Source organism: Tenrec ecaudatus, chromosome 1 (genome assembly GCF_050624435.1).
Source record: "Tenrec ecaudatus isolate mTenEca1 chromosome 1, mTenEca1.hap1, whole genome shotgun sequence".
Taxonomy (NCBI): Eukaryota; Metazoa; Chordata; class Mammalia; order Afrosoricida; family Tenrecidae; genus Tenrec; species Tenrec ecaudatus.
In genome coordinates, this window is record NC_134530.1 from 226,629,942 (window position 1) to 226,648,596 (window position 18,655).

The following is an 18,655-nucleotide window of genomic DNA, read 5'->3' on the forward strand; positions in this document are numbered from 1 at the left end:
CTAATGCCTTGTTCACAGCAAATAACCTTTTTTCAACAATACAAAGGGTGACTATACACATGGCATATCCAGATGGAATACACAGAAATCAAATCGACCACATGTGTGGGAAGAGAAGAAGGAGAAGTTCACTGTCTGCAGCTAAAACCAGGCCAGGGGCTGACTGTGGAACAGATTATCAGTTGCTCATATGCAAGTTCAAGGTGGAGCTGAAGTAAATGAAAACAAACCCACTCAAGCCAAAATACAGCCCTGAGTCTATCCCACTCGAGCTTTGAGAACATCTCAAGAACAGAATTGATGCACCGAATACTAAATGCAGAAGAACCGATGAACTGTGGGATGACATCAAGAACATCATACACGGAGAAAGCGAAACATTTAAAAGGCAAGAGAGGGAAGAGAGACGTGCAGTAACAGGTATCGTTGCTGACATCAGATGGCTCTTGGCTGAAAATAGAGAATACCAGACAGATATTGATTTGTGTTTTCATTGAGTATCCACCGGCATTTGACTGTGTGGACCATAACACCCTATGCATAGCTTTGAGATGCGTAGGGATTCCAGAACACTTGTAAGTGCTCCTGTGAAACCCGAACTTGGATGAAAAAGCACTTGTGGGAACAGAACAAGGGAATGCTGTGTGATTTAAAACCAGGAAAGGTTGCAGCCTCTCACCATACTTCTTCAATCAGTATGCTGAGCAAATCAACAGAGAAGTTGGATTATATGCAGAAGAATGTGGCATCAGGGTGGAAGGGAAGCTTATTACCAAGCTGTGATCTGTAGGCGATACAACCTTGCTTGCTGAATGTGAGGAGGACTTGAAGTCCTTGCTGTTGAAGATCAAGGATTGCATCCCTAAGTACGGGCTACAACTCAGTCTAAATAAGACCAAAAGCTTCCCAAGTGACCCAATAGGGAACATCATGACAGATGGAGAAAAGACTGACGTTGTCAAGGATTTCATCTAGCTTGAGTCCACCATCGATTCTGGTGGAAGTCGAAGTCAAGAGACCAATGGACACAATGCATCAGGTAAATCTGCCATGCAAGACCTCTTGAAAGTGTAGAAAAGCAAGGATGTTATTTTGAAGAGTAAGCCATGATCCAAGCCGTGGTGTTGTCAGTCACCTCATATGCATGTGAAAATTGGACATTGAATAAGGAGGACTGAAGACAAACGGACACATTTGAACTATGCTGTTGACAAAGAATAGTGAAAGCACCATGGACTGCCAAAAGAACAAACAGATCTGTCTTGTGTGACGTATAACAAGAATGCCCCTTCGAGGCAAGGCTGGGGAGACCTTGTCTCCCATGCTTTGGACAGGCTATCAGGTGAGGCCAGTCCCTAAGGGGGCAGCCCCAAAGGGGAAGGCCCTGGACGACATGGATGGACACAACAGTTGCACAGATGAGCTCACACAGAAGAGGATGGTGAGTGTGGAGCACATTTTTACCCTCTGGCAGTGTTCTGCGCTCTGTCGTCCAAAGCATCACAATGAGTCCGAACCCTCTCAATGGCAACAACAATTGTATTGTCTCAGCCCTCAGAGTATATTCTTAGGCTCCTGCTTCCTGAACTTTCTCGTCAGTCTTTGTTGCCAGAGGGGGCTGGGTGGAGTGGGGGTGGGGAGATTCACGTTGCCTCTGCAGGTAGTGAAAAGCTCAGAGAGGTTCTAGGAGTATGATTCAGAAAGGGTGATGGTTCCTGGCCCACACTGGAATCCTGAAACCCAGTCTGCCCTGCTGCTACTTTAGGGGTTCTGAAAAGATAGCGGAAGCTTGCGTGGTGCACTGAACCTAGCCCAGGTCTCAGAGAAGCGTCCCTGCGTGGAGAAAATGGTTTCGCAGGCAGCTAACAACTGCAAGATGAGCCCATCCAGTAGAAGAGAAGTCTTGCAGTTTTTGGAAAAACCACAGTCACTGGGACTCAGGGGAAGTCATGAGTCCCAAGTGATTGAATGACAACGGGTTACTTCTGTTTTCTTGTTTGGGAGACGGAAGTCAGTGTGGATATAAAGAGATTGGGTGGCTGGTGGTGCATGTGGGGAGCAGAGCTGACAGGAAAGAAGGGGGACCCTGTGGATGGAGGGTATGTCCCGGAGAGGACAAGGATACACCAAACACGCATCGACATCTGCCAAGTAGTTCATGTCCACTGGTTAATGGGATGCTCACAATGACCCCGTGACCCTCATTTTACAGAGAAGGACATCTCCGAGGTGGAGAGGCGCTGAGTCCACTTTCAAGGCAGTCAGTGAGATTTGGGCGCTGGTGTGATGGACTCCAGAAGCCAAGGGTTTCCTCGCCTTGGCCTTCTCTCCGCCCTCAGAGGATCCAGACTCTGGGTTACCAGAGTGGGAGTGGGAAGTCCACGCTGCCCAAGCACTTGAGGAGCTTCTTAAAAGCTGCCGAGAGCCACCGGCGAGGCTTTGACGTGACAGCTTAGAGAGGGCTGTTTTTCTCTAAGCTCCAGGTGCAGACAACCTCTGGGAACTCAGCCCAGATTCTCTGTGGGAGAAATGTCTTCTCTCTCTCAACAGTCAGGGAATCTGGCCTGAGTATGAGAGAGAGAGAGAAGGGAAAAACAGAAAACGCACTCCCTCGCTCAGGTTCTTTGTCCTCCCCCCAGGAGCACCAAGCTGAGAGGCAGAGCTGAGACTCCACACATCCCGAAGGGGGCGCAGACTTTCTTGGGGCTTCCGTCCCCTCTCCGGGGCCACAAGGTGACTTTAGACTGAAGGAGAGGCTTGCGATACCCTAGTTCCATGACATGCGGTGCCCGGTGCAGTTCTTCACCAGGGTGAGGGTGAGGGTGGGGGTGGGTGGAGTCCAGGATGGAGGACCAGAATTCAAATCTCAGTGGGATGAGCAGTTAAGCACTTAGGTCCTGACACGGGGCTGGTTTGGCTTCCATCTTGGCCCCGTCTCTGACTCAGCCCCCTGCTCAGCTTCTCTGGGCCTCACTTGAGAAGGGGAACAGGGACATCCCCCCGGGATGCCACACTGCTCACATAGAAGGCTCTCAAGCAGACCACTGGGTGGGCACCTTCTCCGATCTGGAGGGTCGCAACTGTTCTGGAGAACGAAGGCATATGCCCGTGTTGGAGAGTTGAGGAGCCCAGCAAGCATGGATGAGGAGCTCCATTGGCATTCCTCTGAGCCAAGATTGCCCCCACAGAGAGCTTCTGCCCACCCTCCCCCCACCCCCCGTGCCTCTTTGCTCCAGATGTGAGCTTGAGTCCGTGGGCTGGTCTTGCTGAGGGGCTAGGAGAGCCACGTCAGAAGCCTTCTTTGTGCAGTGACTGAGGTCAAGGACAGGGGACAATCTCTCCCTTCTGGGGTAGCTGGCGGGGCTTCCCTGCCTGCTGTTCTCCCAGGTCAGCTTCTGCAGGTACTTCAAAGGCTCCAGGAGCCAAAGAATCCTGCAGCTGAGCCAGCAGCCAGCGGGCTGGTCAGCGGAGGTTCTGGTTGTAATAAAACAGGGCTCCCGACAGGCCTCCTTTGATGGCTCCAAATGTTGCTTTAGGATCCTCTGACACGCTGCGGACAGACGCCGTGTATTGTTCATGCCACAGAGGCCGCCCGCTCATCTCTCCAGCCCACGGCCCAGCAAAGATCAAAACACCACCCGCCGGGAAGCAGCCACTTACCTTTCAGGTCCTGAGGGTTGTCGATGATAAAATTACCATTCCACACCACTGCGAAGTCCACAGGCAGATTGCTGATGTCCATCCCGTCGTACTGGTACTGTGGGGAGAGAGACAGAGGCACAAGGCCTGTGAGGCTGTCACGGGGATGGGGGGACAGGTATGCTGCCGACGTTTGTCTTGGGGACTCAGATGCTAGAAGGAAAGACCCCTAGGGGCAACATGTTTTCCCCTACCAGGGAAGCCCAGGGGCTGCTCAGCTGATCCGGGTGGTGCTGGTCCTCTGACACCCAGCAGCTGCTGCTACAGCATCCCACCCAACCCCTGCCTCCACATTCAGAGCCTTCTTTAATCGAACCCAGCTGACTCCCCGAGTCTTCTCATCTATTCCTCTCTGCATCTACCTGTCTGTCCAAGCACCTGCTGGGGCCCTCTCCGTGTCTTTGTGCCGTTCCTGTCTCAGGAGGGATTCCCCCTTTCACTCTGGCCTCCAACCACTAACCCAACCACAGTCCTTTCCGTTCATGTGGGTCTCCTTCCACAGGAATCTCTGAGGACCTTCCTCCCCTCCTTTCCAGGCTCTGTTGTCTGCAGGGCGCTTCCTACCACCTGCTGTTCTCTGCAAACAGGAATCCAATCTTTCTAGAAGTCCCCAAGTCGATGATGCCCCTTTACGGCTCTGTGGACCCCAAGGAGCCTAGAGCAGAGTTGAAGGGTGGATGGCCAGGCCTGAGGTGGGCCTCTGTGTCTGCCCTATGAGCCTGACTTTGGTCCACAACCCATGTGGGAAAGTGTCCACAGCTTTCTGGGTGCAGCTCTGAGCAGGCCTACCACGAGAGGCGTGACTTCAGAGCCATGTTCCTGGGTCATGCTGTTTCAGCCTCTCACACATTGTCTAAGTGCTCCTGCCCCCGCACCTCTGTGAAGGTGCCCCCCCCCCACCCTCGAATCCTCTCCATGGGGACTAGCCCAAGCCTGGTCACTTAGCTCCTGAGGGCATGTCACTGTCAGCACCTCTGCCCCCAGCCCTTCCTGACTCCCTTCCTCCTTTTGTTACCTTCTGGGCCTTTCTCATGTCACCTTCCCCTAGTGTTTGGCGGTCTTCCACTGATTACAAATTCTACCAAGCGCCCATGACCCGGGAATCTGACAGCTCCCTGATAAGAGGCCCAGATTCTCTTTATCTCTCTCGGGCGAATTAGCTTGCCTCAACACCTTTGTCAAGGCGGCCACTCCCGCCCTCCCCCACTCCCCACATCTCGGCACTGACCCCACACAGTCAGAGACAGGGACTTGGCAGATAGAAAGATCTTCTTGGGGCTGGCATTATAATTAAACACCTCATGGCTTTCTGTCTGGCATCCAGGCTTGGTTTAACCCTCACTGCTCTCGAAACCCCCCATCCTTCTCTGCGCTTCCACTTCACCTCACCCCGTCCTGCTTCTACCGAGCACCCCCCTCTAGGTAGACCCTCCAGTTCTGTCACACCCTGACAATGTGACATGATTTTGGGTACAGCTCATCCTGAGGCTGAAGTTTCATCAAAGGCCATACTTCAGGAGGGACATAAAACTCTCCGTGTTGGTCACAGGGGCCCTCAGAGCACCTGGTCCCCTCAGACAGCATTCACCTGCTCTGCTCTGGCTGAGGGGTCTGGAGGCCTTGCCGACTCCTCTGTCCCTGGGGAAGTAGAGCCTCTCTGTGGGCCTGGAAAGCTCTAGGAGCTTGGGCAGGCCAGGCTAAGGCTTGGGTGTGGCCCTGGGAGTCCTCTTACCGAGCTGTTCTGACACTGGACGCTGGAGCTGTTGAAGCGCAGGGCGGGCACCCGGTGGACGGCTCCCTGGATGTTCAGGACGCACTCGTAGCCCCGCTGGCCAGACTGAGGCTGGGGCAGGTTCCTCGCCTTGAGTGTGATGGGCTTCACCTCCCCGACTGGTATCAGGATCTCCTCCGTGGGTACTAGCTGGGGACAGTCCTGGAGGGGCAAGCAGAGAGGTTCCCTCTGTCCCTGGCTTACCCTCGAGAACTCACCTGAGCCACCATGGGGGCTGGATCCCGAGGTCAGGCCAGACCCTCAGTGTGGAGGTGGGCTGTCCACAAGGAGGGCATCACCTCACTGGAGAGCCACGTGGACTCAGCTGAGAGAAGGAAATCTCTCTCTTGGCTCCCAGGGCTTGGAGATGGCCCTCGCCATCCCACGAGTTGTTCTGTATCTGGTGTGCTGCTAACAATTTAGGAATAAATTTTACAGCACCAATGTGGCAGGCTATGGACTTTTATCTCCCGAGACACAGGATAAAAGAGCCTCCATGAGCCACTGTCCCCGGCCCCGGAGCCCCCACCTCTCAGTTTCATCTCATTACCCAGCTCCAGCTCCTCTGCCCCATGCACTGTCCAGTGCCCGAGGCGCCCTGTTATCGGCAGCGGCAGCTTCGCCAGCTCCCACTGTGCGGGGCTTTCCAGGAGGTGGATCAGCCCTCCCAGCGATGCTCTGAACACTTGCTCTGCCTTTTTATCTCATTTCATTACCAGACCCTGTGTGAATGCCATGTTGCTGTGGAAAACAAAGCCCCCCAAAAGAAAGCCTTGGCAGGGAGGGGCTATCGGAAGGACCACCAGAGAGAGAAAGTGAGAAAAGGGGGTGGATTTTATTCAGTTCCATTCCTAGATGCTGCTTCTTCCTTGGAAGTCGAATTCCTACCTCCCACAGCTCCAGCCTCCGCGCCACCGGCTAGTGCCCTCTTTCTCTCTCCCCTGGGGCTGGGGGAGAACCGAACCTACTCACTGCTGGCAGCTAGGATGTGGAAACCAGCTCCACGCGAACATCGCTCCCTCTCTCCAGGGAACTGCCTGCAGGGCGCCCCTCTTTCTCTCCCCGCTCCCTGCACCTGGGTAGTGGTTGTCAGTGGGAGCTGCTGGAAATATGTGGGGTGGAGGTGGCGTAGTTACGAATTATGCTGCCAACCGCAAGGTCAGCAGTTCAAAACCACCAGCCGCACCCTGGGAGAAAAACAGAGGCTTTCTGCTCCTATAAAACAGGTTCAGCCTCAGAAACCCAGAGGGGCAGTTCAACTCTGCCCTGGTTGCTTTGAGTCGGACTCATTTGATGGCAGTGCACTTGGCCTACTGGTTTTTGGTTTGGGGCAGGTGTTACTCCAATGCATACAAAAGGTGGTGCAGGCATTCGGGGTCTGGGGTTAGGAGTGCTAACTTCCCACAAGGTATGGGGATCATCCAGAGATTAAAATCTCCCCCTCCCTCCTCGTGCCAGCGCCAGCCCCTCGTTTGTTAAGAAACCTCATACGACCCAGGCGGTGTTAGCGATAGGACCGGCCGCAGGCCTGTTCCTCCAGGCTGGGCTCTGGCCCTGGCTTCTCCTCTCTTGGCCTCACGGACAAGCCCATCCTCACTGGAAGCCCTGCCTGCCTTCCCCCTGGCTGATCCTGCACCTCACTGAACAGTTATCCTCAACGAAGGCTTAACTTGGGAGGTACCGTCTCCCTCGCCTGGGTCCCTCCTACACGGTTCAAATGGTTAATGTGCCCAGTTGCTAAGTTAAAAGGGAGCAGTTTGAGTCTACCCAGAGGCACCTTGCCTGAAAGGACTGGCATCTACTTCTGAAAAACCAGCTCTGGAGAACCCTGTGAAGCATCACTCTGTGACAGACGCAACCATGAGCCAGCGCGGACTCCTTATCAACTGGTCCTCTGAACAAGCTGTTTCTACTCTCTCTCCTCCTACTGGCCCTGTCCTGTCTCAGCTCCTTTTGAGCTGACTGCCTGTGAGCCAGTTTCTAAACTAGGCTCCGGAGAAACTCTCTGGACCGCCTTTCCAGATCCATCATTCCCTGCTTTTGCCTTCAGGCTGGGCCTGGCCCCTTCTCCCAGATCACACCCAGCCTCCTCCCTGGGCCGGGAGCTCCCTGCGGATGAGGCCGGGTTTCCTTCTGGCCCACACCCTCAGGTTTTAGCCCCGTGCCTTGCGTGCGTTAGACTCTTGGTCACTGTTTGTGGAAGTGAAAATGGTAAATACAGACAAAAATCAACAGATGCAAGCTCTCCAGTTTCCTTCTAATTTCAACTTTCTGGATTCTTAAGAGATGAATGTCAAGCCCTGCCCTCAGGACTTCACAAGACTAGAGGAGCAATAGCCTGAGCCTCTCCCCAACTGGGAGTGATCAATGTTTCCGGGGTCGCATGATGATTAACCTGGAACGATAAGGAGGCTGAGGATTTGTGAAAAACTGGTGCCCAGGAAATGTCGCACAGAGTGTCACCAGGAAGTGCTTTCATCATTCATAGGCTCCCAAACTCATTTGGCCCACTGTCCCCTTAAAAAAAAATCACTCATTCCCCCACGTGGAAATTAAACTCTTTTGTACTAAAGACCATCATCCAGGACAAAGTGTAGTTATCTGCTTTTGCAGCTCCCCTGGATTGTTCCAGTATTACCCCACTTGGGGACACACTGGCCTAGATGGACCTGGGGGACCACTAATGGTGTCCCACTGCCTCTAGGCCAGCTGTGTGTGCGGACGCTGAGGCAGTAGCACAAGGAGGCCCAGCACAGAGGGGCCCCTGTTTCGGAGCTAGTCACTCACGTTGCCGACTTCTACACTTGCTCTGTACTGCACTTCACTTCCACTCCCTGTGGGCGCTGAAAGAGGTTCTCAGAGATTTATAGCCAAGTGGAAAACGACACAAACAACCGAAAGGCACGCCACTGTAGGGAAGCCCAGGCACCTGATGGACGTGACCAGAAACAGGCCCCCTGAGTGTGATAAATTAGACTTCTAATTTAGATTAGATGTGAGGCTGAGGTTTAATGGAGTGTGTGTGTGTGTGTGTATGTGTGTGTGTGTGTGTGTGTAGGTCAGAGAGAGAGAGAGAGAGGGGCAAGATTTCAGATTCTGTGGACCAGTGGCCCGTCAGATCTAGCAAGTGGGTTGGGAGGAAGAATTCAGCTTGCAGCAGCAGGGTCTTCCAAATGTGGTTTGGGGAAGTAATGTGTAGAATCCTTCTAACTTTGAAGCAGCTTGGAAGATCATGGGTAAATATTACGGGTATGCATAGGAGCTGTTTTTTGTTTTGCTTTTTAAAATTGTTGTGGTTGCTTTGTTTTTTAAAAGGGATTCCAGAATTTTTGAAACATTTCCCACAGACCGCATTTGCAGACACGTTGGAACCAAATTAACTACATTTCAAACAATGATGAAAGTCTTCCTGTATGCCTAACTCAGCAGGCTCCCAACCTGCCCCAATAGGAATGAGCTTCCTAAGCCTTTTCCGTTTACTTGGCTCTTTCTCTCAAGCCAGTCAGGCTAGGATTTTCCCTTGGAAGCTCTGACGCAAAAGGGAGCAAAGCCTGGTGCCCCAGATACTCTCTGTCCTTGGGAAACAGGGGAGATAAGCCTCTTTGGGCTGGGAGATGGCGCTGGCAAAAAATTCCAGTGGTGGAGCAGAGTCTTGGGTGAAAAGGATGTTGCTGGGACTGAAGGCAGGTACAGGATTGCTGTCTGCTCCCAATATGGCCAGTTGTTGGAAGTGCCACCAGGAGCCCTGGAGGCATAATGGTTATACATTGGGCTGTTAACTGCAAGGTCCAAAGTTCAAAACTCCCTGCAGCTCCAAGGGAGAAAGAAAAGACTTTCTATTCCCATAAAGAGTTACAATCAATGAAACTCACTGAGGCTGTTCAACCCTGTCCTGTGGGGTTGCTGTGAGTCAGCATCGGCTCAATGGCAGGGAGGTGGTTTTTAATTTGTTGTTGTTTGGGGGTGGGGGTGGCTTGCAGAAAGTGATCAGTTTCACGAGGGTCCATCAAGGCCACTCTCAACCTCTTTTGAGAACACACACACACACACACACACACACACACACACACACACACACACACACATGCTCAGAGTATGCATTACTTCCCCAAACCACATTTTGAAGACACTCATTTGTCTTCTGATTAGGAACAATCTCTTTACGCCATCTCACCTTTCCCTGTGCCCGCAGGGCAGCTGGCTGTCAGGATCCCCTCACTACCAGCGATCTTCACTAAATCAAGATGCGAAGCAGCCCTATTTGGGAATGTCCCTGGGGCAGGGTTGCTGGGGAGGAGCATACATGGGAGCAGGGACAGGGACAGTGGTTTGGGAGCCCCAGGGCCCAGTGTCCACTCTGCTCAGCACTGAGGACCCACCCGCTAGCCCTCTGGAATGCCTTCTTCCTTGTGGAAATGGCTTTATCTTCACCCACCGGACTTCAAAGAGAGAGAGCAGCCAGCACCCGGGAAAGCTAATCGGATTTACTTCGTTCTATCTTTCCCTGGGACAGGGCATAGAGAAGATATTTGTGTATCTGCATCTCACTCGGTCTGGTTTAGTTATGGAGGAAGATGAGCTTTTGAAGCTGAAAGCCACCTACACTTACGTGTACATCCCCTCGCTAACACCTTGTCACACATCGATCCGCCCTAGGGAGGTGGAGATGCTTATCCTGGGTCCCCCCACCCCTTCACCCCCAAAGAACTGCTCTGCCCTTGGCAATGGGAAAGCCTCGCCAGTACTTTAGAAATGCTAACAAGGTGGTCCATTGAAATCCAGTTTCCCTAGCTATAAAATGGTGCTGGCAGTTCCTGTGAGACCCTCAGGCTGAATGAGAAGGGCCGGGAAGTATAAGTGGGAATTACACGTTGTTGGTAATGCTACTGCTTTGCATTTCTTGAGCGGTATGTTCACGTGAATGTGATCACAGGCTCTGAAGACTAAGTTCATCAAGCTGAGCATGGGCCCTGGACTCTGAAAACCCTGACGTCTACATTTAGAAGACACTGGTGAGCTCTCCTCAGCTCCACTTTCTGAGTCCCTAAAAGAATCACCTCACAGGGTAGTCGCCAAGATGAAATGAGATGATAGATGTGAAATGCTGCATATGATGTAAGAAAAGTCAAAAACCAACAGTGCACAACCAAAATCACTTGCCGTCTGGTTGTTGCCAGCTCACGCCAACCCCACGTGTGACGGAGCAGGGCTGGGACGCTGGCAGAAGCAGCTTGTTTGCCAGCCTTTTCTTCCCCTGCCCCCCTGGCATGTCTGAACCACTAACCGCAGTTTATTAGTTAAGAGCCAACCTTCCGTGCCACCTAGGAACCGTTGTCATAAGCATTCAAGAAATGCTAGCTACGTATATTTTTATGTTCAGTCCAAGCTAGGGAGTGATCCATCAGCCTTCTGGAAAGATGGGGACCAGCTCACCTTTTGTGCTTTCAATCTGGAAATGGCACAGCTGACCTGTCCTCGGTGGGTAGTGTCTCCATCTGTTGCGTATGAGTGTGTGCTGGGGTCCACACCCTACCTTTCTCTAGCCCTCCATCACCACCACCCCTTCACCACTGGTGAAGTGCACACTGACTGAAGTTAGCTTTGCCAGGGCGGCTGTGGCCATGGAGGCAAGTAGGGCCCACTGGTCCTGATTCTCTGGAGAAAGCGTGCTGGACTTAGCTTTTGTGGATGCCCCTGGTCTTAGTAGCCTCGGGCACAATGCTCCATGTTTAGCCTCTTAGTCATGACGTATGTCCAGTGTGAATTATCTGAGACTGCGGGGCTGTAGTGAGAATCCGCTGGGATGGCATCTCTCAGTGGTTCTCAATTACTAGCTTCATCTGAGATGCAGCCCAGACATGTGTTTCTAACAAATCTCCAGGTGCCGGTACCTGGGACATTTGGAGAACGCTTGCCACACGTGGAAAAAATTCACAGATGTGTAATGCATGGACTGGGGAGCTGCTGGTGGTACAGTCGTTATGCACTGGGTTGCTAACCACCAGGTCCGCGGTTCAAAATCACCAGCCGCTCCGAGGGAGAAAGACAAGGCTGTCTATTTCTATAAAGAGTTGCAGTGTCAGAAACCCACAGGGGCAGTTCTATCTGTCCTATAGGGTTGCTATGAGTCAGAATCGCTAGATGACGTGTTTGGTGACAATGCATTAACCAAAGAGCCTTGGTGGTGGTTCAAATCCATCAGTTGCTCTGAGGGAGAAAGATGAGGCTGTCTGCTTCTGTAACTAGTTAGTCTTGGAAACCCTATAGAAGGGTCTTGATGTGTCAGAACTGGTGGGATGACAGGGTCATGTTAATGGAATTGTGGTAGCTATATAATCGTTTGTCAATCTGAGGATTAAGAGAGTGGGGGTGGAGTCTAGCATGTCAATCAGATCATAGCCAATGAGGCCTCTGTGTGGGCATGGCATTCTCCTGAGAATTGTGGGAAATCCAGTACTTTCCTCCTTTGAGGCGGGAGACACTTCTCTCTCTGACACTCCCTGGGAGACATGGCAGCTGACAAGACACATGGACCCATCCTGATGCAGAGACTCCTGCCAGCGTTGGGATGTTTCCAATGCAGAGACCCCTGCCAGCACTGAGATGTTTCCACTGTCACTGATGCAAAGACTTTCTCCACTGACCTGTGATCTTCTACATTCGGCATCATTGCATGTGTTTCGTGAGTCTGAAGAGGACTTCATAGATTGGTAATGGACATATATCAGACTGATGGACTGGTCTGGACTGGGTTGGGATGGTTTCCCAATGTTGAATTGCTTTTGTATATAAAGCTCTTTCTTATACACCTATGTGTGTCCATGGATTTGTTTCTCTAGTCTACCCAGACTAACACAGAATTAATCAGTCCCATGGTGAAGCTTCATCTTGCTTACTTTAGACACGTCACCAAGAAAGAGGCACCTGGTTTGGTAAAGGGTCAGTACAAACAAAGGGCCTCTCCATGGACAAGGCCTCCCTGAAACAGTGGATTTGTGGCAGGGCGAGAGAAAGAAGCGGCTGGTGCCTATGACTCCGAAGCTGCTGCTGGATCTGCTAACCTTTCATTCTGTGATGTGTCAGGTCTCATGAACTGGCTCAAGGCAACTAACAACAACGGGCAGTTGCGTATTGCTTCCCAGGAAGGAGAGAGAGAAACAGTTTTGATTCAAGGAGGTTCTCTCTGGAAGTGCAGTGATTCTCCAAGGCTCCCAGAGGAGCCATCAAGAGACTCCCAGTTACCTGCCGAGCCTGCCGATTCAGACAGAAACTCTTAGTAGTGTAAGGGAAACACTCTGGTTGGGCACTGGCACCTTTGCAGTTCCCCCAATTTCTAGTAGTGGGATCCCCTGAGAGCCGTGATTTGGACAGAAAAGAGCTCTCTGCTGGGAAGAGATGTGCATGTCAGGCTGTGACCAAGGGGGTAAAGTGGTATTTGTGGAAGGTAAGGAAGCAGAAACTAGCAACCTCGCTGGGAAACCGGCACTTCCTGTCCCGAGCAAGGACAGGGGTTCGATGGAGTTTGGGCTTCCCTCACGGCCCCCCAGAGAGCCAACCTCTGGGGCTGTGCCGGTACAAGGGCACCTACCCAGTATATGAGCAACAGGGCTCACTAGCCCCAGTCCAGGGGACTGGGGAGGTATGGACAAGCAGAGAGGACCACTCGTCTCTAACCAAAGGAACAGACGTGGAGGGCCACCAATGAAACCAGAAGATGGGCAGCCGCTGGGCTTGGCTCCTGCACCCTTTCAGCCTTAACTTAATCCAGGTTGCAGGAAGGCAGCGGCTTCTGATGGGCCCAGCTCTCTGGAAGACGTGGATCTCTGGCTAAGAGTGAACTGTGTCTCAGTGATGTCTAAAGGCTGGGAGGGTGTGCAGCCACGCTCCCAGTTAGCCTTCTGGGGCTCAGCCCTGCTGGCCTCTCCCAAGAATGGCCACAGGTTTGGTTTGGTTTTCATTTGTGCTCTGGGTCTTCCATAATCTTTTTGATTAAGGTCTTCAGGAAAGGGTTTGGAAAGACCCTGGGAGCTACAAATGGTCTGACCCTCAGTTCCTCACCATAGGCTGGGGGTGCGGAGCCACCCGGAAGGGTCTTGGAGGAAAGGCCTGGCGATTTGCTTCTGGACGATCACCGCCACAAGCATTCTGTGGCGTGCACTCCCACCCTGTGAACCACGGGCCCCGTGAGTTGGAATGGACTCGACAGGTCCAAGTTAAAAACAAAACCCCAAACCCAAACTCACTGCCACGGAGCCCATGCCGGCTCATGGAGACCCTCTAGGCCAGGGCAGAACTGCCCTTGTGAGTTTCCGAGAGGGTCACTCTGTACAGGAGTAGAAAGCCCCTCCTTTCTTCAGAGGAGAGGCTGGTGGTTTTGAACTGTTGACCTTTCAGGTGGCAGCTGGATGTAGAACCACTATGCTACCCGGGTTAACAGTCTAGATAGGGCCAACATGGAAGTTGGTTTCTGAGGCTGTTTATCAGGACCCTGCAGTGCCTGGTCTTCGCCTTGGCCTGGGAAGTACCCGTGGCTTTAGCCCCTGTGGTTTGGCTACTGGACCTCCCTCAGGCAGTCTTCCCCAGGCTCCTGTGTGGTGTTAGCCATCCCTCCCACCCCATACCTCCCTTGCTTGGGTCCTTTCTGAGTGAGAAGACCAGCCTGAAAGCAGTTTCCTTTGCTCACAGAGTCTCAGGGGCAGGATGAATTCTTAGAGTCCACTAGGACCCCAGGAGGCTACCAGGGCTGCAGGGAAACCCTGTCCTGAAAGGTCCCCAGGTCACTCAATGCCTGGTACAGCCACGGGTAGGCACCTGTGCAAGGGTCTTAACTGCTACCTGTGGGGACAGTTAAGGAACTAAGTCGCTCCCTTTCAAGGCAGCAAACTGCCTGGCTGACTAGCACGCCTGTTGTTGCGGGGCTGAAGGAGAGTTCATGGCCAAGAGTATTGGTGACGTCCCTGAGGGCTACCCACACAGCACCACCACAAGCAGGCAGCATGAACCAGCAGGAGTCTCACGGTTTCAGGGGCTGGAAGTCTGAAGATAGGGCAGTGACTCTTGAAGGCTAGTTCTTGGGGCAGGTCCTTGTCTCTCTCCAGCTTCTATTCCTCTGTTAGGAGGAACCCTGGTGGCATAGTGATTACGAGTTGGCTGCTAAACAAAAGGTTGGCAGTTAAAAACCACCAACTGCTCCTCGCGAGAAAGGCAAGGCTTTCTACTCCTGTGAAGAGTTCCAGTCTTGGAAGCTCACCTGGGCAGTTCTACTCTGTGCTGTGGGGTTGACCTGAGTGAGAATAGACAAGCTGGCGCTAAGTTTGAGTTTGTTGGATTTTTCTGTTAGGGAGGCCTGGGAGCGGAAGGGTTAGGTGCCTGGTGGCTACCTGACACGTTGACCGCTTCAAACCAACTCAGGAGTGCTGTGGAAGAAAGACCTGGTGATGTGCTTAGAGATCAAATACATCCAGAAACCCCCATGGGATAGTTTCGCTCTGCCCCCCGGGGTTGCCATGAGTCAGAGTCTACTTGATTGCACTGAACAGCAGCATTCGTAGGTCCCTTGGTGAGGGTTGGTGGTTTTGACCTGCCGACCCTTTGGTTAGCAGCCCAAGTCGTGATCACTATGCCATCAGGGCTCCGCCTAACAGAGGAGTAGAAGCTGGAGAGAGACCAGGACCTGCCCCAAGAACCAGTGGAGAAAAGGACCTCCTAGAGTCAGTGACCTGCCTGCAGACTTCCCTCTAAACTGCTGCCCTCATCTCAACTTCATTCTGCGCGGAATCGGCTCCTGGCGTGTTTTGAGAGGCGCGCTGCTGCTGCAGCTGCTGCACAAGCGCTGGCCCCACCACGCTCTCCCCGGGAGAAAGCGACGCTGTCTACTCCTGTAACTGTGCACCGCCTCGGAAGCCCACGGGGCAGTTAGCTCTACAATGGCCTGGATGGGAGTGAGATTGAGGGGGTGGTTTTGTTGAGTTTTTGGATCTTAGATGCTAGTGGTTTAAAACACACCCTGCACTGAGAGGGGTTCACTATCAAAACAGTGAAAGTACTCAACGTTAACAGAACACGGACCTCCCTCTTTTCCTCTCACTGCCACCGAGCCCACGCTGACCCATAGCAGCCCTTGGTGGGTCTCCGAGACTGTAACTGTTTATGGCTGTAGACAGCCCAGGCTTTCTTCTGAGGAGCTGCTGGTGAAGACCCACACAGATACCCCAAATCTGTTATGGACTCTGACTCATGGTGGCCTTTCTGGGCAGAGAAGAACAGCCCCATGAGTTTTTCTCCAAGGCTATGCTTTCTATGGAAACAGATAGCCACAGTGCCCCCCCCCCCCAGAGAGGCTCGTGGCTTCAAACCACCGACTTTCTGGTCCCCAGCCCTGTGGCCAACCACTGTACCACACTGGCTCTTCGTCCGCGTGGTTAGATGTTTGGACTCTTAACATATTTGGGGAGGGACACAATTCAACCCGCAGCTGCACGGTGGCGAGAACTTTCGAGGGCTCCTTTCTTTCGTTTATCCGTGGAAACAATGAGCACGGCGACACCGCTTCTAGAAACTGTAGAAAAGGTGATTCCAAGAACACTTCTTTTCCATAGAATATAGGCAAAGCAGTCGTTCGCGCCGCTCTTCCTCGATTCATACATTCTCCAAGCGCTCTCGGGATTGGACGCGGTGGGCTTGAAGGGGAGCTGGAGTGGCCCTTCGCTTCAAGGCGCTAACAGACTATGCAGGAGGGGCGTGTGTCTGGAGAGAGACATTCTTGTCGGCCGTACAGCGCCCTATCGGGATTCCTCATCAGAAATCTTTATGGGACCAACTCCCCAGGTCTCCTCTCCCCAGAGCGGTGCCAGTGGATTTGAACTGCCAACCTTTCTATTAGCAGCCAAGCACTTAAACCACTGTGTCCCCAGGGCTCTTTAGCAAGGCTAACATAGGGCATAACATGCTACCGTCACTTAGATACATCCGTGGACTTTCTAAAGGCAGGCCAGGAGGCATATGTGTGTGCGTGCGCTTGTGCGTTGTTTGTCCATATAGGGGTCTCTTGTTGACACTCAACCAGACACGCTAAGGCATGGGAAACATCCCACTCAAACCAGAGACACTGGCCAGCTCCGCTCCGCTGTGCCGAGGTAAGCTGCGATTATGTAGGAAGGTCAACATTGAAGAACAGTCACTAAATGCAATGCTTATTAGGAAAATGTGTCATTGTGTTGAGAACAAGGGTGAGCCACCACCATGTAGCAGAATGGGACTCTTTGCAAGACCAAGTTCTAGGGCTTAGCTGAACTTCTCACTCTGTCGATGAGGCCACCCACTCAGTCATTCATCAGAGTCAAAGCATCATTGAATGGAAAAGTTGGAAGAGAGACTGGAGGGATAGAATGGCCCACAGTGGATGTACTATTGAACTAGATTATGCTTGCAGCCAGGCAAAAGGCTAGACTCAGACCTAATGCCATTCATGGCACCACGATGTCGGTTCAGCGCTGTGCTCAAGCTTTTTAATGCATGGGGTTCTTAGCAGTCTAGTCGATACAACCTGCTTCTCAACATCCGTCGCCACTTCTTAACTCTTCATGCTAGCAGAGTTTTTAACTGGTGGAGTCTCTTACAAGAGAACCAAGATGGGCCAGGAGAAGAAGATGGCCCACCGTTTGACAAGGGAGGGGCCCTGGCACCCACCAGGAGCACTGCCACGCCGCCGTGAGCCCTGCTTACCTCTGAGATGTTGATCCTGCCCTCCTGGAAGGAGCAGGTGGTGGGGTCGTGCGTACACAGGTTGCGGTACTTGCACCAATGGCAGCGGAAGGCGCTGTTAACACAGGACAGGCAGCTGCAAGGAGAGGTCATGTCAGAGACCACATGAAGGGCGCAACGAAGGAAGTGGGGGCAGGTTGGACAGACTAGATGCCTTCATGGAAGTCTGCTACCTTGTACTTAAATCCTGCGCCTTAGCCCCCCCCAGGGGGGGGCACAACATCATGTATTCTCTCTCCAGCACGTCCACTTGACCCGAACATGAGGACAACGGTGACCCCAGAAGGGGAATAAAGCAGATACAAAGTGGTGGTGCACTGCCAGAGCTGGCCTGCCCCCAGTTCCCAAGAGCCAATGATTTCCCAAGCCTGTGGAGATCTCGTTGGAAACTTGAAATTGGCCGAGTCCGGACTGCACAGTGGTTAGAGCCCCATGCTCGGCTGCTAACCACGAGGATGGTTTGAGCCCCAAAGCTGCTCTAGGTGGGAGGGAGAAAGTGGTGGCAGTCCACTTCTGTGAAGATGGACAGAATGGAAACCTCACGGGGCACTTCTACTCCATCCATCACAATGCACATGGCAGCCATGGATGTGTTCAGTTTGCATGTGTGTGTGTGTGCGTGCGTTTAGGGTATTTCTACTAGAGAACTTGGCAAATGCCACCAGCCGTCTTCCTTCTTCCAAGCTGGTAGTTAAACCATGACCAGCACAGCACTGTGCTAAGCTGCAAAACAGGATGTCTGAGCAAGCACAGGGCTGGGGGGCAGACCCGACCCCATGCCTGTCTCTGCAAGTGCCACCCCTCTTGGTTGTGGAGTATCTTTGTCTGCTGAACAAGAGTGAGACAACGCTTACTCTTCTGTTTTACTGGACTGTTCCGTGTCAACGAGGCAACATCCTGGATGTGGATTTGAAAAGGGCCATGCTCCCGTGCATATTGTTTCCAATTACCTCACCCACCCACCCCCCCAAAAATATATGCTCAACCCCCTCTCATCAAGTCAATTCCCACTCAGAGGGACCCTACAGGGCAGAGGAGCACCGCCCCATCAGGTTTCCAGGGCGAAAGCCATGCAGAAGCATTCGGCCATGCCTTCCTTTCCCCTGAGGGGAGCTGGTGGCTTCGAACCACCCACCTTCTGGCTGGCAGCGAGTGCTTAGTATGGCACCGGCAGGGGTCCTCCAGACATGGAAGTTACTTGTTCGTATCTGAGTGTAATGCTGGTTCACATCAGCTGTGTTGCTGGGCTTTGGAGGGGTAAGAACATGCCACCCGAACTGTTGCCGGACTCTCCCAGAGTCCAGGCTTGGAATGACAGTAAAGGTTTGTGGAACCTGCCCCAGTGGGCTTCCTTGCAGGGGAGGTGGCAGTGCCTCTCTTGCTTCAGTTTCACCTGGACACTCTGTCTGTTGTTTTGCCCCT

The 18,655-nt window shown here is 52.7% G+C and overlaps 1 protein-coding gene across 1 annotated transcript in view; it reads right to left on the reverse strand.

Moving 5' to 3' along the window:
- The window catches only part of PLXNA2 (plexin A2), a 254,704-nt gene that overhangs the window by 67,267 nt on the left and 168,782 nt on the right, over positions 1-18,655 (reverse strand). The window contains exons 9-11 of the mRNA XM_075529818.1: positions 17,195-17,309; positions 5,432-5,632; positions 3,661-3,757 (exon numbers count right to left, since the gene is read on the reverse strand). Coding sequence (XP_075385933.1) covers positions 3,661-3,757; positions 5,432-5,632; positions 17,195-17,309 — 413 coding nt within the window. The remainder of the gene's footprint in view (positions 1-3,660; positions 3,758-5,431; positions 5,633-17,194; positions 17,310-18,655) is intronic.